A 23,557-nucleotide genomic window follows, 5' to 3' on the forward strand; every position below is an offset into this window, starting at 1 on the left:
TTCTTTTTTTTGCAGTAGTTGATTGAGTCTATGCAGAATTGTATACATTTAAAACAACCAGCTTCTCTATGTGCCTTGATGAACACCACCTCAGTATGCTCATTTGCAGCACCTTACCTTATTTTGACAAGGATTTAACCCGGCAGCCTAAGAGTCAAAGCCCCACTTATTGTATCTGACCTTCTCTTAACTTTTAGCTTACCACCCAGATTGTCCAAACAGGCCCTAGAGCCTATCAGAGTCCCTGGCTGCCTTGCACATTGATGATAAGGAAACAGAGAGATGAATGATTTGTTTCCATATTTTTGACAGAACCATTGCTGAGTCAAAGAAGAAACACGAGGAGAAACAGCTGAAGGCACAGCAGCTGAGGGACAAACTCCGGGAAGAAAAGACGCTCAAACTGCAGAAGCTTTTGGAGAGGGTGAGTAAGCCATGCTGAGCTGACGGAAAGCACCCTAAAGAAACTCCATGCAAGCTAAGCCCAAACTGGCTCACAATGAGAGGTTCTGTCAGCACACTGCCCGATAGAATCACCAAATATTATAACCTCCCTCCAGTCGCATCCAGGCCAGCTGGCCGCAGACAGTCGTGAGAGAGACCCCTGGCCAAAATCAACAGCCTTTTATGAAGTTTGTTTTTGTTCTCCAGACCATGGCGAGATGAGTGAGTCCTAGAATATATTACGATTAACCACATAAATACAAGAAGTGGTGTATATTCACGTTAATCCCCACGTGGATACACTGGGGGAGGGTAGCAAATGATAGAAGAATCCATTGTCTGTGTTTTGAATAATATACTGTACATTTTCTTTTTTTGTACATTTTCATCACTTCTGCTGCTCCCTCGTCACTGTCTGCAGGAGAAGGAGGTGAGGAAATGGAAGGAGGAGTTGTTGGAGCAACGTCGGAGGATGATGGAAGAAAAGCTGTTACACGCAGAGCTAAAGCGAGAGCTGCAGCTCCAGGCGATTGTGAAGAAGGCTCAGGAAGAGGAGGCCAAGGTAGGGGAGGAACTTTCTTTGAAGGATGTAACCATATGCTTGTGACAGCTGAGGAATTTTCCGAATTAAGTGGCATTTGGAGCCAAACCTTTTTCATTAAAGTGTTACATGATGTTCAAACATACACAGTGTCTCTAAAAAAAAGTGTTGAGATCTGTTCCAATGTTTTTCTTTCAAACACATTTTAAAGGTTACAATATTTAGTCTAGAAACTGCCAGACCGACATGCCCCCAAACCTTCGTATATATATATATATATATATATATATATATATATATATACATATATGTATCAGTATTTGTGTGTGTGTGTGTGTGTGTGTATGTGTGTATCTATATGTAATTTTATGTGTCTGCATAGGTGAATGAAATTGCATTCATCAATACTCTGGAAGCTCAAAACAAGAGGCATGATGCCCTGGCTAAGTTAAATGAGTACGAGCAACGCCTCAATGAGCTGCAGGAGGACAGACAGAGGAGACAGGAGGAGAAGCAGGCCAGAGATGAGGCTGTGCAGGTGCTACAACAACCAACACTCAATAATTTCCTTCCTCTATGTTTCATATTAAAATTGTCTACTGGTTATTGTCACTTCTAAGCATGTGCCCTCCCCCCCCCCCCTTTTTTTTCTCTCACAGGAACGTAAACGTGTCCTGGAGGCAGAGCGGCAGGCACGGGTGGAGGAGCTGCTCATGCGGAGGAAGGAGCAGGAGGCTCGCATTGAACAGCAGAAGCAGGAAAAAGAGAAGGCCAGAGAGGACGCAGCACGGGAAAGAGCCAGGTTTGTAGTCCCAAATCCTTTGAGTAAGAGAGTATATATACACTGGTGGCTGCACCAGCCCTCCTTTTTTTCCACCTGTCACTTTGATAAATGAGAGACTTGTATTTAGATGTAGATTTGTTTACACTGCTTTTGTATGTCCTGTTTGAAGAGACCGAGAGGAGCGTCTGGCTGCTCTTAGTGCTGCTCAACAGGAAGCCATGGAGGAGCTGCAGAAGAAAATTCAAATGAAAGTAAGTTTGTACCGTGTCACATTGCTTCTCCAACAAATATCATTTAGGAATCCTTGTTTCTCATATGACCCCTGCGATCTGATTTTTTTTTTCTTTTCTTTTTTTTTTTCCATAGCATGATGAGAGCAGCCGTAGGCATATGGAGCAAATCGAGCAGAGGAAGGAGAAGGCTGCTGAGCTCAGCAGTGGCCGACATGCTAACACAGACTACGCCCCCAAACTAACACCGTACGAACGCAAGAAACACTGCTCTCTGTGCGGGGTTGTGGTATGTACATTTCATCCAATCAGTCTTAGGGCTTATTTAAAAGATAAGATATTATCCATTCTGGTCATTTTCCAATAAGCTTGAGTTCATCCCTAACTATTGGTTTACCCTTCATTTAATTATTTTACTCTTCTGAATGAATGTGTGTGTCTTCGGTACACATGGCTATAAGGAAATGAAAAGCCACAGTTGCTGCAGCAGAGCAGCTTTGGGCAACTTTGCTTTGTTATTTGGCAGGCTGTATACGTAGTAATGCTGATAGCAAGGTGATTCAGAGGATTTTTGGAAGAGGGCACATTTAAATGAGGATTTAACAGCACTGATTAAACATGGACTCTTAAACTGAGATTCATGACTGGACATGATTATACTTTTTAAGTGTCAGGCAACAAATCCACAGGCAGACACATTTATCTTTGATGGGCTGGCTACCACGGCAACAAGGGTGGGACACCTTGAGGATTCAAACCAGCATCGGATAAAGAGAGGGTTGAGGGTGAAAAGAGGGAATCTTGTTAAAATGTTTGATGACCTTGGCCACCATCTGACACCAGGGATCATGAATGGGTCAGCAGCAGAAAGCACTTTATTTAATGACATTAAACACAAACCATCCTAAATGGGCTTGTTTCCAGAGATCGGGGAACAACATTGTCTGCTGTATACCTGCCTCTTGTTGCGGTCATTTCTCAGCCTTGCACTTTATTTAGACACCTGTAATGAGTCCAGTGTTATCCATGACTTGCATTTAGTAATACTTGACTTAATTACATCGTAGGGCAAGCAAATAAAATAATCTGAAAATGCATAGTAATGCATTGTGAGAAATAATAAAATAATATAATAACAAATATTAAACTAAGTATTAAAATCCCTGGAGAGAATCAGTTCTATTAAAAAAATATATACAGTGAAATACAACAATAAAGCCAGATGTGACTTGTGTAGTAACAAATCACATTTTCTTTTCTCAGCTTTTGCTCTTAACAGAGGTTTCAGGGGAAGCAGGTCATGTCCTACCTAAAAGCTCATATGGTATATTATTTCACCAGTGTCCCATGGGGCTTTGTTGACCCTTCCCTGCCTCTGTCTCCATTGTGTCCGCCGCAGTGACCTCTGACCACTTTGTTTGTGTTTGTAGATCACCTCAGAGGTGCACCTGTTCAGCCACACCAAGGGCAAGAGGCACCAACAGGCGGTGCGAGACAGTAGCAGCATCCAGGGACGGGAGCTCTCCGATGAGGAAGTGGTGCGTATCACTCACACTCGGCCAAGAACAAACATCCACACATCCTGTTAAAGAATACTGCTCAGGCACTGCTTGTGTCATGTAAAAAGACAAAGGGGACACTGCGGTTGTCTTTTATGACGTGGTCATCATTATTGTTTATGCATCCTCTTATACACTGCCATGGCTCTGTTGCTGGCTTTGTGAGATTACAAATGGACCTTGAAATGTACACAGTTAGGGTTCAGCGCTTCAGTGGAGGGGTGACATCACCCCCTTGTCTCCAGGCGTTTTTTTAGTCAGGGAGAGCTTTCCATTGGAAGCCGGCTCGTTAATGCAAGGTTACCTCTCAGACTGCAATATGAGATTGGCTTTTCAGCAGTGCTCATTGTGAAGCTGACAACTGTTGGTGCTATACGCAGCACCTTTGGCCCCAGCAGCTATTTCATTCAAAGCTTTTTTTCAGTGGGGAATAATTGATACCCCTGCCATCTCTTCCTCTAAATGATTTCCATTCTAAATGCAGGTCATTTTTTTCCTGTTTGACAGTATGACAAACAAGGCAACAGAGAGAGGCACTTTAGCAATATAGCACATACTATATGGGCACTACTTCTAATGCATTGTGTCCCTGTCTGCGTGATATATTTTTGTCGATAACCATATTATTAAGACTTTACTGTCCCATTTTGCATCATATGGTCAATACAAATCAGTCAAAGTTGCTGAACTCCAAATAATACTTCTGTTCCTATCCTGTCTGGCTAATTCTAAATGTTGTACTTGACAGGTTATATTATTATTGGATTGTGCTTATTAAATTACTGCAGTAACTGTGATAGATAATGTATAGATGCCCAGAAAAAAAATGTTTTCTCATATAATGTGAAAGTTAATGAATCTATCCAGTAGGGGACTGTCTGAATACTTTGTTTAGATAGACTTTAGTTGGCCCCTCGTTATTTATATCAAAGCTCCTTCTGGTGTCCACTATTTCATTCATACCACTGCCAACTATTTTCAGTACTGCAGCTCCATAACTCTTCTTGCAATGAAAGATTTTTAATTAAAATGTAGATGGTTGGCTCAACTGTGCATAAGTCACGCCATAGTTTATCAGTAGAAGCGGGAAGCAAGTGCCCTGTGCCTTCATATTTAGTCATTTTCTCTCATTCTGATGAAAACTCATGAATTAAATTGAAAATACAATGATTATCAACAGGGCAGGATCAATGAGAAAGCATAAGATTGTAATCAGTCTTTTTACTCACCATCTGTTCGTGTTTAATATGATGCAGATAATATTCAAGACTCATGGCTTTTGACATAAGGACTTAGACACGGAAGCTCAAAAACGCTGGTAGCTTCTCAGAGGGAAAACACTCTCTGCTTGACAGGCACAACCAGTAGAGGGATCATTGGGCTACGAAGGGTATCAGAGCTGACCTCTCAAAGGCACCACATAGTCCTAAAGGTCTTGTTGTTAGGGCTGCTTTGATAGTTACGAACTGAGAACCCTGATGAAATATCCAGAGTGCCAGCTGAAGTGAGCCTCTCCCTCCCCTTGCTGTTTGGAAATCTAGTTCTAGCAAAAAAGTAGCTTTTCAAAGAGAGATCCAAAGATTAGTTTCAGTTAAACTTTGGTATCTTTTTTTCTCTTTTTTTTCTTTGTATGACTTGTCCTTTCTGAAATGTCATTGATAGGATGTAGTTCAATACAAAAATGTCATATAAACCACTGTAGTGATGGTAACTCCATCCAATGTGGTATCATATCTCATCTAGTAGCCAACATGAAATACAGCTGTTTGTTTCACGCCAAATGGAAAGCCAGCCTCTCAGGCCTTTGTATGTGACAAAAGAGGCACGGGATGAACATGTCCCATAGAATCTGTATTTGTGTAGGCTGCCTTTTAGATCTGTGATAGGGGTGTTTGTGTCAGATAAAGGGAGCGATGTTTAGAGCAGTATCGTATTACTCTCACCAGAGGCAGTCTGAAGTATTGTGTGGTTGCATTGCCTTTAGGCTGCTTTGTTACAATGGTTCAGTGGCAGACACCTGTCTATCATCACATCTGATGAGTCTCAAACACTGAAAGTCTATAAAACTGCCTTTTGAGTTTAGCAACTGGAAATGGTATGTAATAGGAGAGTGTGTGTGTGTATACAGTATTTTGCTAAAGGATCTATGTCTGTGGGTCAGCATTTTACTGTATTTGACATCTTAACATAAAAAGGTAGGTGAAATATTATCGGTGTGATCTTGCAAAGGATGTTTTGGATGCGTTACTGAAACAATTCCATTAAAGTGAGTGGCTAGTGCATACTGGATAGCCTCTCAGAGAGATTACTGAACAGCTGCTTTCCAGGCGAGGGACAGCTCAGGTCGTGAGTCATGACTGACCTGTAGTATCAGGGAGTAGAGGGCAGAGGTGTGCATACAAATACAGACACACACACCCTTCCTAGGACACATAATACCCTTTTCAGTATTCTTTTCATTTCCAGTTAGTTATCATTATCCTTCTGTCCCTTTTTTATTTTATTATTAAAGCTTAAAGGGTAGGTTCATAATGTTTCAAATCTTAAAACGACAATCAGGTGTGTGCATATGATGACAGAAAAACGTTTACCTTACTGTAATCATTCCTCCTGCTCATATATGCTATTAAAAAAAACCTTCAAATGCACTCTTAAAAAGATGGGGACCAAAACCCACAATGTGTCCACACAATCATTCTGTGCAAAAATGTATTTAAAAGTGTATCTGTAGCTCATTTGAGGCTTCAGCAGGCTGACTTAGTCGTAGCAAGTGGATACCTGTGACATTGATGGTCTTTTTAGCATTAAAGTTCCTCATAGGGTTTCCTTGGACAGTGTTTCCCTGCTCAGCTATAGAAGTATAATAACAAAAAGAGGGACTACAAAAGATGCTGAAAGATATCTACTTGATTCGACTAATTTGGACAGCTGAAGCTTCATATTAGCGTCACTTACACTAAACTTTTAAATACATTTTTGAGTTATGGCTGTGGATTTTGTCTCCCATCACTCACACTGAAATTGGCATTATGAAGGGATCTTCTACTGGTCAGTATGAACAGCAGGAATTACTAAAGCATTTCGGTGTTCATTTGGGCACCTGACTATTAAGACAGACATGAGAAATTGTGAACCCAGCCTTTAAATCATTCTTAATCTCTCAAAGTGAGGGTGCATCTTACTCATAAATTAATAGCTTCCACATATCGGTCAACATTAAGCCAAAAACATCAAAGAAACCTTTTATATTCTCTCAGTTTTCAGCAGTTATTCATTCTCACACAGTTTAACCCTCCTAGTGACACCTGTATTTTCTGTGACTCTTAATGAAAACCCCTATTCAGGCAGCAGGTGCACTGACAACACTTGTGACCAAAGGGTATGACATCCAACACACAGGTTTAGCTCAATTGCTGAATCGAAGCCCTTTATCTGTGAGGCCATCCTATCCTCTGGGGTGCTGGATGACAGCATAATTGGGTAATTGGTTTCTTGCACATGCATCATGTTGTTCAAATTGGGTTACATTCCCCCGTCTCCTGGTGGAAATATCAGAATCATCTGACAGAGCCAGACAGGAAGCAACACCTCCAGCCCTTCAGCATGTCTGTGGGCGAGTGGCTTCAAAAGACTGTAGCTAGTAGGAGATAATTACAGGATACAATGGTGTTACTGAGAAGTGTATATCTACATGTCACACTGTATATTCAGTGCCACATCTTTTCTTTCCTTTTTCTTTTAATCTTTTTATAGTATTTCACTGCTTTGTAACCTATCTTGGAGTCCTAATTGTCACTGTGAAGAAGGTAACACTTCTAATGATATAAATTAATAAGATTGTACAATAGACAGTATTCTTCCTCAGAGTTTACTCTTACTTTTGGTATTTGCCATTCACCTGTTTTCTGTACTGTATTTGAATCCAATGTGGAAGATCTATTCTGATTCTTTAGTAGGTAAAAAATATTAATGCCTCTAAAATAAAAGTTCTGCATTCAAAATTTAACTTAAGCAAAAATACCAAACTGTCATCAGCTACATACTGCGTGCGTATCCCAAGTAGTTTCATTCACAGCAATACATCTTATTTTATAAACTGATTACATGTTTTTAATTTCAGGGTACTGGAATAAAAAGTACAATTTTTCTCTATAAAAATGTAATTGAGTTGAAGCACTTGGAGAAAATTGAAATACTCTGTACCAAAAGTGCTTGAGTAAATGCACTGTGTGTATTTACCTTCCACCACTGATATGTGTGTTGTTTTGGTTTGATATAACTGATTTTTGTCAGCAGCGTTGTTGATGTATCGATTATGTCTACTTTAGGAGCATCTTTCCTTGAAGAAGTACATTGTGGATATTGTGACGGACAGCTCTGTTTCTTCTGAGAGCGTGAAGGATGGGGAAGAGAGGCAGAAGGCACGGAAGAAGGCGAAGAAGCTCCGTGCCAGGATGAACTCCAGGTCACTTGTCTATTTTCTTTTTCTTTCTGTCAGTCTGTCTCTTTCCATTTCTCCTTCTCCATCCTTTCAGAGGCACAGAGGACAAAATTGTGCCAGGACTTGTTTATTCATTTATTTATTTATTTTTATGAGCGACAAGAGGATGGAAAGCAGATGTTATGTGCATCCTGACTGTCCACAAGGTAACACTGATGAGCTTAATTTATGACCACTTTCTGTGATTGGGGTGTAAAACTGCAAATCGATCTTTAGGGTCCCAGCTTCCACCTGTAAAGAGCTTTTCTCCAAATTGCTGCCATGGCATTGCCAAATCTGAAACATCTCTCTGTGTACGGGATGTATGTTAAAGTATGTATGAACCATGCCTATTTTTCTTCTTTGGAAATATTGATTTTTAAATGTAGTATCAAAGAAAATCAATAGTAATCAACAAATAGGAGGCAGCGCTTCTGTGTGTCAGAACCTGGACCTGAGCTCAATCAATTTAACGGGCTGTCAAAACGGGGAGGGAGAGGAGCGGAAAGAGCCAGGAATTTGTACTTACTTTAAGATGTTATTGATGCTGATTAGTGGGAGGATACTACCTCAGGCAGGGCAACTCTATCTGAGATGTATACTGTAAGGAAAGGAACAATGCAAACAAAAAATTACTTAGCAAAATCTAGTTTTTATCAACCTAATTTGGTAACTGAGGAATCTCCACATATCACTGTATAGTAGATATAAGGTATCATTTACATTCTGAAGTCACATTTTTGTATCCAAGCAAGCAAAAGCTAAAAATACCAGAAACCAAACACAAATGTCAAGAAGTGATAAATAAAATTACAATCCTGTAGCATTAAAGTGTCGGTTGACTATTTTAATTTCAAATCTGACAAAACAATGGACAGTTACGCATATGATCATTTAAATAGTTTTGCTTGCTGTGATTATTCCTCCTGTTAATACTGGCCGTGGTTTTAATATAAGTGATGGGGGACAAAAACACAACCCTCATTTTTGTGTGAAAATGTATTTCAATATTTATCTCAAGCTAATAGGAGGCTTCAGCTGTCTAAATTATTCAAATCAAGTGGATGTCTTTCAAAGTTGCAGAAAGCGCAAAAAAAAAACACATTTTTAATGGCAACTAAACTCTTAAAGAGGCAGTTTGCTGTTTTCTTCTGTTGTCCCCAAACATTAAATCTGACTACTGGAGTTTTAGGACATGTTTGTGGTTGGTAGTAATAATTGCTATGAGAAGTTAATTTGTTTGTGTATTTAAAAGACCTATAAAGTGATTAATTACAAATTGTGATTGTAGGGTGTTTTTAATAATCCTTTAAAAGCCTCGAAGCTCATATTTTAGCATGAGGTTGTGAGTATGAGTTGTCTCTGTGTATTAGATAACTTAATTAGCACTGCATTTTCTTAGATACATTCTTATTGTGTTGTTCAGGAGAAAGTATTTATTCAGAGGGGGAATAAGTGGCAGCTACAAGCTGAAACACATGAGCCATTCTGCTACAGTGCTTTATTCTCCTCAGTGCTGCTGTTTTTGGCTTTGTGAGGCTCAGCGGTACTGAGAAAGTGACAACATGATCTGTCTCTGTTCACCGTCACTCCTTCACCAGCCCTGCTGAGACTAGCACTCAAAGGCAGCAGGCTTTCAATGGTCATAAATAACGCAGAGCCCCCAGTAAACATAAAGGTGAGCTGCTTCACCACCGGGTGGAAATGAAGCGTTTTATTGGAACACCGTATGGTGTCCGTAAAACGTGAGTGGTTCTCACTAGACTTTTTGCTGGGCCAACATTTAGCTCTGCTCTGTCATGAAGCAGTGCACACACATTTTTAACCCACATGTTTTTTTTGCGGCTTGGCTAACTTCTCTAATAACAACTGTTTTAGGAAGAAAAATATGCTATTAACATTTCATGTAGCCTGTCAGTTAGTGTCAGGATTGGTTCTGAACTTTTAAACTAAAGTCTCCACTCTTGTTGTTGTATAAGCTGCTTGCCTGTAGCTCTTTGCTTGAGGTTTACTCAGCATATGTGTGCGTGTGTCTACCTAAGATGGTGGTGTGTATACAAAGACACTCCTGTATAGGGTATGGACTACAGTCTGAGGTGGTAAGCCTGACCCTAACTCATTTCACCCAGTACGCTGCCTTAGATTAGGGAAATCTGCAGGATCTTTGGTGTGTTGATGAATGTTTTAAATTGTAGGATATGCTTCTCTTCATTGATTGACATTCCTTTTAAAGCCTGTGTTGTGTATACTGTAATCAGTCTGCTTTTAGCGGCATTGGAGAGAAGTGAACTTTTGTGTGTCTGTAAAAGAAACTGAAATCTGCTAATAGATTTGCACTGGAGAATTGTGCTTTGTCCATTATTGCCAATGACTGAAATTAAGCTAATTTAACACGAGCTGCTTCTGCCAATAATAAATCGCCCAGCAATGGCTCCCGGTTTAACTTGGGTACGTATAAACCTGTCAGTGATTAATATTGTAATATCACAAATGACAAACAGGGCAGGTATAGATCAGGCCCCTCTGAAAGCAAGTATGTGTCACTCATTTGTTCTACTCACACTGCAGGGAATATTACTATAGCCTATCTATCTCACAACTTGCCGAGTTGATTTTTAATGCTTTGAGTATATTCTTTATGACCCCTTTTTTTTTTTTTTTTGTAATTCACTTTTCTCTGAGTAGGTGTTTTTCCACATAGCAGTTTGGCTTTTCTTGTAGAAATTGGAACTTACCTTTTTATATTCTTCTTAAAATGATGTATAGTGCTTACAGTATTTGAACAAGGCTGTATTTTTCATAGTCTTTAAAATAATTTTGCGCAATAAGATTAATACAGTGATAAAATATCTTTTTGAATGCTATAATCGATACCCTGGTGTGCAGTTAGAACGTTTTTTGCACCCTTCTGTCTTTCAGGCTAGCCAGCAAGTTATCAGTTTACCGCTCTTCTATACAAGAGATTGTTAATGCTCAGTTTGGGCTTTGGTTGGTCCAGAGCTGGTCAGCTGGACAAGTCCAACTGTTGTCTTCCAGGAAGTGTTTGATCCTATCAATGTAGAGATGGGTAACCAGAAGGTGCTCTGTCTAACTCTAATCAATAGTTCCTTATCATTTCTGGGAATGCCTGATTGACAGATAGAATCACTCTCACATGCATGCGCACACACACACACACACACACAGAGAGTTTGTCTTTCTGTTGGATTAATGCAATAGAGATACCAGTCCCCTAATGACATTGACCTTCTGGGAGGCCACACTCCCACAGCACTGGTTGCGTTGGTGATAACCCACATTTATTGTTTATTTGACAATCACTGAAATACAGAACTTGAGCCTCTCGTTAAATTTTGATTTGAGGGGATTTAAAGGTGCAGTGTGTAGAAGTTAGTGGCATGGAGTCGGCAGGAATGGAATATAATATTCAAGAATATTTTCATTAATGTATATAATCACCTGAAAATAAGAATCGTTTTTCCATTATATTAGAACAAGCTCTTTATATCTACAGAGAGAGCAGGTCCTCTTCCACAGAGCCTGCCATGTTGTGCCACAATGTTTCTACAGTAGCCCAGAACAGACAAACCAAACACTGGCTTTAAAGAGGGCCTTTCATATTTTCTGTGAGTTTTGCGGCCAACTGTAGTCTTGCGGTGTATTCATTTGGTTGCAATCTTGCGACCTCACCGCTAGATGCCAGTAAATCCTACACACTGCACCTTTAAAGGTAGAATAAGTTTTGGTTGATGGCAGCAAAACATTTGTCCCTACAGAGTGAGTGTCTGATTATTTTAAGGCAAGTTACTTGGTGAATGGCTGACAGGCCAAATAAACAGACTCAGCTTGAACTTTTTCTTTCTCTTCACACTTCCTTCTGTTGTGTACTTTACTGACAGGCCAAATACGTTTTTTGCCTTGGAGTCAAGTACCTTTTCTTCTTCTCCCTCTGCAGGGCAAAGGAATATGAGACATCAATTGAGGCAAAGACACAGGTCCCCGACTCCCCATACAAGGCCAAGTAAGTGTTTTCTCCCTATTTTATAAGTAGGAGTTTTACTTTTTTCTAGACTTTTAATGTTTTAAAAATGTACATCACAATTTCCCCAAACGTAAGTTGTCAGTTTTAGAGACACAACTTACACTTATTTTAGATTTCAGAATGATGCCAATCACAGTATACATTTTTTAATTGCTTTTTTTGTCCAAACAGTAGTCCAAAACCTAACAATAATCTATGTTCTGTCATTAAAGACTAAAAGAACTGAGACATGACCTGAGACTGGCATTTTTCTTGAAGAATTGTTTGAATGAAGAATCCATTATCAAAATTGTTGCCAATTAAATTTGGAAATCTCTAAATGTAATGTTTCAACACTACTCAAATTGTTAGTTTTGTCTAAACAGCAGAACAAAACCCAAAGATATTATTGGTGGAATAAAAGAGGCAGGCTCAATGTGTCTAATAGTTACCTTAAAAATGTAATTTTCCTTCAATTAACTTACTGATTAATCGACTAATAGTTTCAGCTCTACTGTTGGTAGAAGTTGGCTGACGTAGAATGGCAGTGGCATTTAAACAGATTTGAATTAACTGTTGGCTCCTGTGTGTTCAGGTTACAGCGCCTGGTGAAGGACCTGTTGAAGCAGCTGCAAGGCCAAGACAGTGGCCAGTGGGCCAACAACAGGGTGTCTGGTCTGGACCGAACGTTGGGAGAGATCTCTCGCATTTTAGAGAAACAGGTATATACAGTGAACAATGTGATTGAATGATACACATCTATTCTTTGTGTAGTGATACATATTTTAATATTTTGGCTGTATATTAAGGACCAAAGGTTTTTTAGGCACCTTGTACTTTTTAAAACTTGGCATGGTTGGAAGTTGCCTGTTACAGTTTCAGATCCTCTGTTTGGCTGTCTACTGAACAGCCTGCTTCAGCTCACAGGTCATGCCAGCCCTTTGGCATGTCTTGTCAGTGATGAGTTGTGTTTGGCTGTAGCTTCCTCTGTCTCACCCTCCCGATGTAGAGTATCACTTACTCCAAAGCCACTTGCCTGTGGTTATTGGTTAATGAAGACCAGATTAACTGTGTTTTTATTGTGCACATGGTACCAATAGAGGAGCTTCCAAGCACGAGAGCAAGCATTGTCTGACACAACTCAGATGTCACTGGTTTAGACAATGCTAAATTGGATTTCCAGATGAAATGCCATTAATGCACAAGACTTTATTGAACAAAGATAGTTTTTTTCAGTGTTAGCTTTTTTTCTTGCACTTCTTTGCAGTTGTATAAATATATATAACTGTCAGATAAAACTGCAGACATTTATAATTTCGGTTGATTTGAAACATCTGTCCTGGAGGTTTTTTTGCATGCCTTTTTTTTACAGTAAAACTCACATCAATTTGAGACTTGAGAGGAGGAATTAAAGCACCTGCCACTATATTTATGATGAGGAGAATATACAGCCCACTTCCTGTAATGAGGCATAAATTTCCTGCCAAGTTGTGGTTCGCACCATCATAACATCCCACTGTGCGTGTCTGTGGGCGTGAGGATAGAGAGATTATGGTGTCCCATCAGTGACAAGGGGGACGGCTGGAGTGGCTATTAACGAATTTCCCCAGAGAGGCAAAGAAAGAGGTGGCTGCTGTGGGTGGCACAGCGTCCTGTAAGGAGAGAGGAGGAGACTAGTGTGATGTGAGTGGCTCACAAGCTGTCACTACATGAGGGCTCCTCCCCTCAGCACCACATACTCCCAAAAGGAGGTCAGAGGTCAGTGGGCCACGGGAGATGTGCTCCATTCAACAGTGGTGTCGCCTGCAATAGGCAAATCAAGGATCTGCTGGGGTGCTTTGGCTTTGTCTTTCACCTCACTTTAAAACCACATATTTAAACTGTTTTGTCAAGTCTTACTCCACCAGCATCTTATAGAAACATCCACCCCAAAGCTGTGCAGAACCGTGATTGGCAAATGAGGCAGCCTGGGGAACACTTTCCTCTCTAATCCCTGGACAAAGTCAAATAAATAGAGTCTCCGTCAGCATGGCTGTCTGGCCCCTGAGTCACTTCAAGTCAGAACCGTTTAGATTATTTGACCTAACAAGCATCTCTCATGTCATTGACTCACCTAGAGATTTGTTTTTCTCTCCCATATCTGATTCAGTCTCCACTTTCTCTGCTAATTCCTTAGACAACACCCGACACTCCCCTCCCGCACTGTTGTTTGAGTCCCAACCCCCTCACTCCTCCCCTGCTCTTGAGGCTGCGTATAGTCTCTGACCCCAGTCTGTTTCTCCCTCTGTGGCCTCTAATTGTTTATTTTGTGTCAAACCTGATTTTTTTTTTCTCTATACTATGTGATTGAGAAGAGTAATTTTCCCAATGTGCTGCTCTTTTCTTTTTGTCGTAGCTTTATTATTAAGTGCTTATATTTATATATTGCCCAAAGTGTTTACTACTGCTTTTAATTATAACCTGTCTAGAAAAGGCCAACATGTATGATAGGTAGGGAACTGTCAGGAACATGGTGATCTGAGAACTGAAAACTGCAGACTGTATTTACATTTTCATTGTCAGCTGTCAGAGCTGACCAGTGGGACTGGAGGGAGTTATATCTGGGGACATGGGGGTAGGTGAGGGGCAGAGTAGCAGGATAACAAGGGCTCTTGCTTGGGCCTCCAGCAGACTGACAGATACAGCCCAGATCAGCGGTGTCAGAACTTTGTCAAACAAAGACAGAAAAAGTGAGCAGCATTCTATTTAGTTCTGTCAAGAAATTTTCAATCTTTTAGGAACAAAATAATATGTTTCTTGTTGGTTTTAATACTTATTTACAGTGTTTATTTACAGGAAGTTGGTGTTGTGGATTTGCATCAATAATATGAACATTTTCATTGTTTGTTTTTGTGTGTTTGACCATTAACAAAGATTTTCAAAGGCATCAGTCCTAATATTATTTTAAAGCTGCAGTATGCGGAGTAAGGTGTGAATCATTTCAGTTTTAGTAATCTTTAAAATGTAAACTGACATGATTAAACTATTAATGGATTTGTCAGTTTTCATAAATTAGTCATTAAAGTTCTTCATCAAACAAAACTACCAACATTTGAAAGTTATAGCTAGTAGATACATTAAAATGTAATAATTTAAACTGAGGGTCAGAATAAAGATGAAGGCATCCTTAAGACCTCTGTAGTGGACGCTATTAATAAAAATGTCATTGATAAAATGAGATTAATTCAGCCCTAATGTTATCATGTATCCTGAGACTTGGCTACTTAGAGCCATTTTAATATCTATGTATCTGTGTTGTGGGAGCTGATATTTTGTTGGTGAATAATTAGTTGATTAAATTAAAAAAATAACTGATACATGACTGGGAAATGAAAAGTCATAAGTTACAGAGCTACTGTAATTGTATTCTCTCATCAGAGACTAATTTGTTTACAAACAGCCTCATTTTCGTTCCTTCACCACAAGACCAACAGGGAGTGAAATGGTTTTAAGATACTTGGTGTATTAGTTACAACTAGAGGCTGTTTGTGGTTTCTGCGGCAGGTTTGATTTTGCACCACACTGGCCTTTGATTAATCTCCGCTCATTTTATAGAATAAACACAGTTTGTAGAATTATCCATTTCCATTTTGGCCCTGCACTCCCACTGTCTACTAAATCATACGCCATTATGTCTTGTAAACACACAAGTTTATGCTTGGCCTCAAAATGTTTACTCCAGCAACCTTGTTGTGGTTTACAGTCGACTTGGCCCACAGTGATTTGTTTACTGCTCTCAGGCTTTTCTATAAGTCTGTATAATGAAGAAATTCATGTAAGGAGGGGGTGATCTGTCATACTCCTCTCATTGTTAGGTTTTTATGTGTGCTGGACTGAACTTACGACTTGAAGGTACAGATCAAAGTTGAGGCCAGTCCTTAATGAACTGCCAGTTGTTGTCCATCTGTTGGTGGAGCAGAACAACTGAGTCAGTGCCCTCCTCTCTCCTGTAATTAAAGTGTCTGGTGGGAGGAGGCTGCAAAGTGCAATCTGGCTGGTCTGCTGGTCTGCTGGTCTGTGGACACTGTTGTAGGAATTACCAGCTGCTGTGGCCTTCCCATCAGCTGGGCTAACAATGGTCACCCTGGACAATAATTGGATAAGATTCTCCTTGTTGTATAATTCAGGAGCCATCCTTCTCACTTGTGTCGTAATGCTCAGACTTTGGGGGTGGCTCCTTTTTGTTTTAAAGATAAATAAGGTTCTCATTCTGTTACTGTTGTTTTGTTTTGTTGTAGCTTCTGTTTGTGTGTAACTAACCACCAACGGACTCAAACTTAAAGGAACATTTTACATTTTGGGAAATGCATTCGTCTGTTGTCTTACCCATAACCACAATATATATTGAATCTATCTAGCTATCTATATAGCTACCACAGATAACAGGTTAAATATAGTCCTCCTTGTCGTAAAGCAACACTGTAAAATATGTGCCTTGACCCACTAAAAGTGGGGGGAAAGCCTCTGAAGGCAAGCTAGCAGCTCTAAGAGGATGTACTTGAGCAGAACAGCACTTTGAACTAAATGCAAACATGCTGATGTTTAGCTTGCTGACATTTCCTAATTAACAGTTGTTGAGACATTTCACCCAGAAGAATTTTAGGTATTGACAAAGTCAGCAGGCTTCATCTTCTGGGGAACATGAATGTCTGTACATTTCATAGCAGTTAATCCAATAGTTATTTAAATGTTTCAGTCAGGACCAAAGTGGAGAACAGACCAACCAGTCGATTAACAGACAGACCCACAATAAAACAATGGCTAAAAATATGTTTTCGACTCTACTAAAACTATATTACTTATGTTATTAAGTAGCAATTCACCCATACACCCAGGAGTCTCATACGTTTTATTCATAACTGCAACATCATACAAACCTATCAGCTTTACTATGAGGACAGGACTTTTTAAAATGCTGCCTACAGTCCACCTTATCTTTTCCCAAGGCTTCCAGTCTTTGTAGAAAATAAAAACTAATCTTCATTTAACTTTTAAGTCAGACCACAGACGAGTGTCGGAATATCTCTTTAAGAGCATTGGGTGGAGGATCTTTGCTGCAACTGTCTATCAGAACATCATTTGCAAATCCCCACGGATCCTTTGAGACAGAAACATTGTTTTCTTTTTACGTTTGTATGCAAATTCAGCTTACTGTATACATACACTGTCACTGTAATTACATACAAACATGATTTCTGTTGCCCTTCTGTGGTTAGGTTTGTAGAAAATATATATCATTGCCAGATGCTTGTTCCATTTGCTTATAAAGGCAACTGCACAGAGAACAACATTCACTGACTGCAGAGCTCTTATCAGGCAAAACAAGATTTATTTTCTATCAGTTTGTTTTCTGTGAAATTGTATCTTCAGTAATACTGTAGTGCCTTTTTGTTTTTCTGTGGGCCATTGCATGCATAGACCACCTAACGATAGTATCCTCTTCACCCGTATTGTTCCATCATCACAACAGATAAATCTGTCAGCAGAGCAGAAAAGGCACGGACTCTTGTCTGGTTTTCACAGGAGACAGCCAGGACTGGGCAGGCCCCATTTACCCCCTTTAATACCATTTGATAAGCTGCTATGAAAGAGCTGCCTTTTCTCATTTAGCCAAGAAGCTTTTAGGTAGGTGTGTTGATGGGAGGGTTAAGAGAAGGGTTAAGCCAAGCTCAGTGACTGAGACCCAATTGATTAGGCATGGAAACTCCACACAATTTATAGAAATGTCAGAAGGAGGTATTTTTCTCAAATGCTGCTAAGCATTTCTCATCATCTTGATGGCAAAGTCATTGCTGTGTTTTTTTTGTTCCAAACCCTAAATGATTGCTCAGTGTGTCTTATATGTGTCTAACACCAGAATGGAGGAGCAGTTACCTTAGCAGCAGGCATGAATGACAGATAAAGAGCTTATCTGTAATTTGGTAAAGCGCTTCTCTCTGTATGTGTTCAGGCTTGTTGGCAACTTCCCATCTGCAGAACAAAAGCGCTGTGAAGTGGCTGGATTTTAGTGCTGTCACAGCAGTGAGGAGCCTGTAACCTCATTAGGTGGAGGGGTGACCTGCAGTGTAACACGGCCCTCTGCAGTCGTGTGAAGACGGCCTTCATCAGCACCTCCCCTCCCGCTCCTTTCTCCTCTGTCGACCCAGGCACAAACATGCCTGATAGCACTCGCTCCTGGCTTTGTACTTGTTCATTTATAAGATACTGTAGCAACAGCATCTGACCCACTGCCAATTACTCTAACCCTTCTCTCCTGTCATCACTGGAGGGAAGGACCTAACTATTCATATATGTTTACAAATCTAATGCAATGGACTGTAGTTCATTTGTATTTACTTTTTATATTGTAAATTGAGTGAGAAACATGACAAACATAAGAATGACAAAACCAATGCACTCAACTAGCAATAATAAAACTTGAAATTCCTTAACAAGTTCTGTATAACATTACATTTTTTCATGTCGAAACATCAAAATTCTAAAAAAAAAAAAAAAAAAAAGGAGAGATTTTTAAAAAGTAGTGTAAAATTAAGTGACATGAAGTAAAACTAGATAAAACATTTTATGTTACCTTTTATAAAAGGAGTCCTATCAATATCCTTGCTGGAGTTGTACTCACAAGCCTACTGCTGACTGGACGTTGTTTAGATTACAACATTGTATGGAAACGTTTTGCTGTTCAGTGCATTTAACTTCTTACTGACTGGAGGAAGGCACAACCCTCCTCAACGATTGTCATCTGAGCAAGTCACACTTCTTTTATTGTTTATTTTCCACTGGCTTTCATTCATGAATACTAAATAATGGAAAAAAAAACTTTTATGTAAACCTTTATGTACACAGAAATCATTTTTAGCACAAAGGTTTTGTTTTACAAGGGGAAAAGGAGCTCTATCTTACATCTTGCATGTTCAGTTGTCTTAAAGATTACAGCCAGCAAGGGTTCTGGTATTAATAATTGTCCAATGTTTAATTTTATTGAATTACAGTGTGGTTTGCAACCTTTTACAGCTACAATTTGCATGTCATTGGTTTGAGAGCTGCTTTCTTTCTTTTTTTCTTGGCACAAAAAGTGTTAATAACTTTACCATGTCCATGTTTCCCCTCTTGAAGTAGAGAACTGAAAGTAAAACTTAAACAGAGCCAACTGAAGCAAAGTACCATTTAGTTAAACACACTGTACTTGGAAAAGTCTATCAGCAAAAAAAACTAAAAACTGATCTACAGTGACTACAAATAAGAGGGGAGCTTATACTGAGGTCAGATGGTGTTAAAGGTTGAAGAAAAATCTCTAAACAGGATTACATGGATCCCCATAAATGCTGACACAACAGGTGAAGTAATGTAAGTGCATCACCTTTCTTACTCCCAGCAGATCTGATGTGATTCTGATATTTTTGGGTCAGATTATGGTTTTCTTTATCATATCCTATTAGAATATGTCCTAATTTTTAAATTTTTTCCTAAAGTTATTTAATTGCCTTGTTCTTTGTTTGGCCTAGTGGCATTTTCTCAGTTTCTCCTAGACTGGTCATTCGTTGAGACCACCCTGGTGCTAACTGGAGCCTGCAGAGCATTTGCCTTCTACTGAAACTTGACTGTTGTGGGGCAGAGTCGGGTTGTGCACTTTTGAGATTAAACAGGAATACTTCAGGGATCACTTTGTTTCAGATTTCAATCCCTCGCCCCTGTAGGAAAAAGAGAGGTTCCCCCTCTGGTGAGAGCCATGTAATCCTCTGTCAAGCCTGTGGTTCATTGTCCCCTGACTATACCGCTCTGTTTCTGACTTTCTCTCTCTCTCTGTCTTTGCCTCAACAGAACAATGCAGACCAAGTGGCCTTCCAAGTGGGCGGCGGCCTGTCGGCTCTCGAACAAATTCTGCAGGTCGTCGCTGCTGCTTCCACACCCACCGCAGTTCCTCGTATTCCTCTTAAGTGAGTGCCGTCACCAAATTGAAATCTTGCATATCTATGTGATTAAACATGATAAAGCACAAATAATCAATCGCTATGCCCCTCAGTTTACTGTCATGACTCAGTCAAGTTTCTGTTTCAAACCAGCAGGGTGAGCTGTCTCTTTAGCTTATGATTGGCACAGTTGGTTTTCTGAAATGCTGAACAGGCTGTTTGAAACTAGAAGGATCAGACCTCTATTAACCTGTTGTTGTTGTTGTTGTTGTTGTTGTTGTTGTTGTTGTTGTTGTTGTTGTTATTGGGACCAGTGAGTGATCTTATTGACTAGGTGGTTCAGTGTCAGGATGGGAAAAGGTGTGGAGTGATTTTCTGCATCGGTGGAAATTCCTTTTTGGCTGAAGTCTATCAACCCTAACCCTAACCCTTACATCACCTCCTCTGTTTTGATAAGTCTGTCCACAGTGTTTATCTAATGTTCCTGTTGTGTTCTCGGTTAGTACCAAGGCTGTACTCAAATACATTAGGAAAACTCATATGGACAGGCTAAATTGGTGTATTTACTGGTAGAAAAAGAAGTTGACTTTGTGCTGTATTTTACCTGTTTTTATTATTCTATGAATAGTATGTAAAATCAAAGACAGAAAGGGGCTACAGCAATTATTTAACTTGAAGTGTACCTTAATCATCGGCAAAAACATAAGCACTTTTTCATGCTCTCCATAAATCTCACTTAGTTTGTGAGTATGTATAAATGTTAGTCAGAGTGTTTAAAATAGAAATAACAATAACCGTGTTCATTTTTCGGTTCATTTTTTTTTGTTCTCACAACACAGCATTTCTTTTGCAAACCTGAAAGAGTGAAATAACTCTGAGTGATCCATATTGTATAATATGGACTCTACTCTATATTCTCCAGGCCTCAAACAGCTGTTACATTCTGTCTTACCAATGACTTCTCTTCGACTGTATCCTTTCACTGACCTCACTTACAACACAATTCTTTATTTCCTATTTGTGATTTCTTGCAATTGCATAAAGTGAGTGAGCTAATCTCAACTAACCTACTTTATAACTGTTTATAGTTGCTCCATCTCAATAAATACTCTCAAAATGTATTAATGAGTAACAGCATTGCCGCTTCTAGAAACAGAAAGCATTTCCATCTCAGTAATCAATTTGTGTTCATTCTTTTCTCTCGAAACACAAAAAGCACATGTGCTCCATCTGTCATTTAGAGTGCAGAGTATTTTTGAGTTGTGGGTCTGGCGTTCGCCTTGCCTGCCAGTAGATAACCTCAGAGAGGCTGCCATACTCACTAGTGGGACTCTGTAATGGACTAGAATGGCCTTGCTCTCCCATTCATTAGCATTTACTGGTCTCTGAATCTCTGCTAATGGACAAATGCTTCTTATATTTATAAGGCTTTTAAAGGGCATCACATGTATATTGATTTTTTTATTATTTTTTTTACTCGGTTCCTCAATCAATGTAATCCACGGGAATTTCAAGGAGACATCTGAATTGAATGAAATGTTATTAACTTAAATGGAGACACTGTCTTCTTGTACACAACATTTGTTTGCTACGTTTTTTTTGCACATAGGTGCATGATGATGTGATAGCTTAAATACACACAATACTTTGTCGAGACCTTCTTGACATAGTGTTGTACAGAAACAGGAGGTGAAGATTAGACCGATGTGTTTTATCTTCTGTGTACCGGTCCAGTCAAACTGGGCTGAGTTATGAATCATGATAAAAGAAAGGGCCTTGAATTGGCGCTCTTTCATAACTAAACCTTTCCTGTGGCTAAACAGGTTTCTCTGCAGGGGATTTTTACACCAGCATGAGATGAACAGCAGTCACCTTATTGGATATTTTCAGAATCCAGCTTGATTCCTCAGTCCTCCAGTTTGCCTGTCAGTCCTGTGCTGCTATCACTGCCAGACCCTTGAGAGCTTTGCCAGCTGTTAGCAGAGAGCTGAACTGGAGATAAGCCCCTGATGAACACAATCAATCCAGCCCAATGCAGATATTCACCATGACCACGTATATACACTATTTTCTGCAGTGTAGATTTAAATAGCTTGATCTTTAGCTTGTAAATATACCTTATCAAACCTGCTATAAAGGCCACAACTCTGTATGCAGCCAAAACTTTATATTAATCCACATGCAGACACATTTATATTCAAACAAACATGAGTACATTTTTTCCTGTTTTGAAAACCATATTAAATGCAGGAGAGGTCACACTTCAACCATGTGATTTAGCTCAGTCAGGTCAGTGGAGTCGGGAGCTGGTGACGAGATGCAACACAAAGATGCAGGCCGGCTGTCTGCTTATCACTATCCGTCATCTGGATGGCTGTGTGGCCTAATGGGCTGCTATACAGACGCTAGCCCCAGAGTGCGCTACATTATCTGTTTACAGTGATGCTGGTGTATTGATCAGCTCCTCCTACCAGATAAGCAGAGTGATTTACAAAAAAAGGCAGCTGCAGAGATGGTCTTGCCATATCTAGCCCCAGGGAGGCTGATTCCATCTTGTTACCGTTACATTAATGAGCTAATTCCTCTACGAGCCTCTGCTAATGTCCTGGTGTAACCCTGTGGTCACTGGAATGTCTAGATCAGGGCTTATGCAGCAACTGTCATTAACTTCAGCCGAAGAGATGATATCTCACAAAATGCACATTGTTTTTCATCAACTACTTGTTTTTTACTTTATTCATTTTATTATATTTATTAATTATATCTCACTTTTATTAAGTAGAGCAATTACTTATTTCCTCTACTGATTAATGTGCCGATTTAATTTTCTTGAATAATCAACTAACTGTTGAATCTATAAGATGCCTTAACCCAAATTGATGCCTTTTAGATAGTTTATTTTGTCCAAGTAACAGGCCAAACCCAAAAGATATTTCAGTTATTGTCATAGAAGGCTGAGAAAACCTGTAAATATTCTCATATGGGAGTTGGAGGTTATCCATCCATCCATCCATCCATCTTCTTTCCGCTTATCCGGGGTCGGGTCGCGGGGGCAGCAGCCTAAGCAGGGAAACCCAGACTTCCCTCTCCCCAGCCACTTCGTCCAGCTCTTCCCGGGGGATCCCGAGGCGTTCCCAGGCCAGCCGAGAGACATAGTCTCTCCAGCGTGTCCTGGGTCTTCCCCGGGGTCTCCTACCGGTGGGACGTGCCCTGAACACCTCACCCGGGAGGCGTCCGGGAGGCATCCTAACTAGATGCCCGAGCCACCTCATCTGGCTCTTCTCAACGCGGAGGAGCAGCGGGTCTACTCCGAGCTCCTCCCGGATGGCCGAGCTTCTCACCCTATCTCTAAGGGAGAGCCCAGCCACCCTACGGAGGAAGCTCATTTCGGCCGCTTGTACCCGCGATCTCGTTCTTTCGGTCACTACCCAAAGCTCATGACCATAGGTGAGGGTAGGAACGAAGATCGACTGGTAAATCGAGAGCTTCGCCTTTCGGCTCAGCTCTCTCTTCACCACGACGGATCTGTGCAGAGCCCGCATTACTGCAGAC

General features: G+C 40.1%; 1 protein-coding gene across 3 annotated transcripts in view; it reads left to right on the plus strand.

Annotated features, from left to right (window-relative positions):
• The window catches only part of scaper (S-phase cyclin A-associated protein in the ER), a 61,259-nt gene that overhangs the window by 15,342 nt on the left and 22,360 nt on the right, over positions 1–23,557 (plus strand). For all 3 annotated transcript variants that reach the window (XM_062420883.1, XM_062420882.1, XM_062420884.1), the window contains 11 exons: positions 313–424; positions 866–1,006; positions 1,368–1,523; positions 1,645–1,787; positions 1,939–2,020; positions 2,136–2,288; positions 3,430–3,537; positions 7,887–8,023; positions 11,994–12,059; positions 12,655–12,781; positions 19,917–20,032. In XM_062420883.1, the coding sequence (XP_062276867.1) occupies positions 313–424; positions 866–1,006; positions 1,368–1,523; positions 1,645–1,787; positions 1,939–2,020; positions 2,136–2,288; positions 3,430–3,537; positions 7,887–8,023; positions 11,994–12,059; positions 12,655–12,781; positions 19,917–20,032 (1,341 nt within the window). The remainder of the gene's footprint in view (positions 1–312; positions 425–865; positions 1,007–1,367; positions 1,524–1,644; positions 1,788–1,938; positions 2,021–2,135; positions 2,289–3,429; positions 3,538–7,886; positions 8,024–11,993; positions 12,060–12,654; positions 12,782–19,916; positions 20,033–23,557) is intronic.

The sequence above is a fragment of the Scomber scombrus genome, chromosome 6, assembly GCF_963691925.1.
Source record: "Scomber scombrus chromosome 6, fScoSco1.1, whole genome shotgun sequence".
NCBI classification, from domain to species: Eukaryota; Metazoa; Chordata; class Actinopteri; order Scombriformes; family Scombridae; genus Scomber; species Scomber scombrus.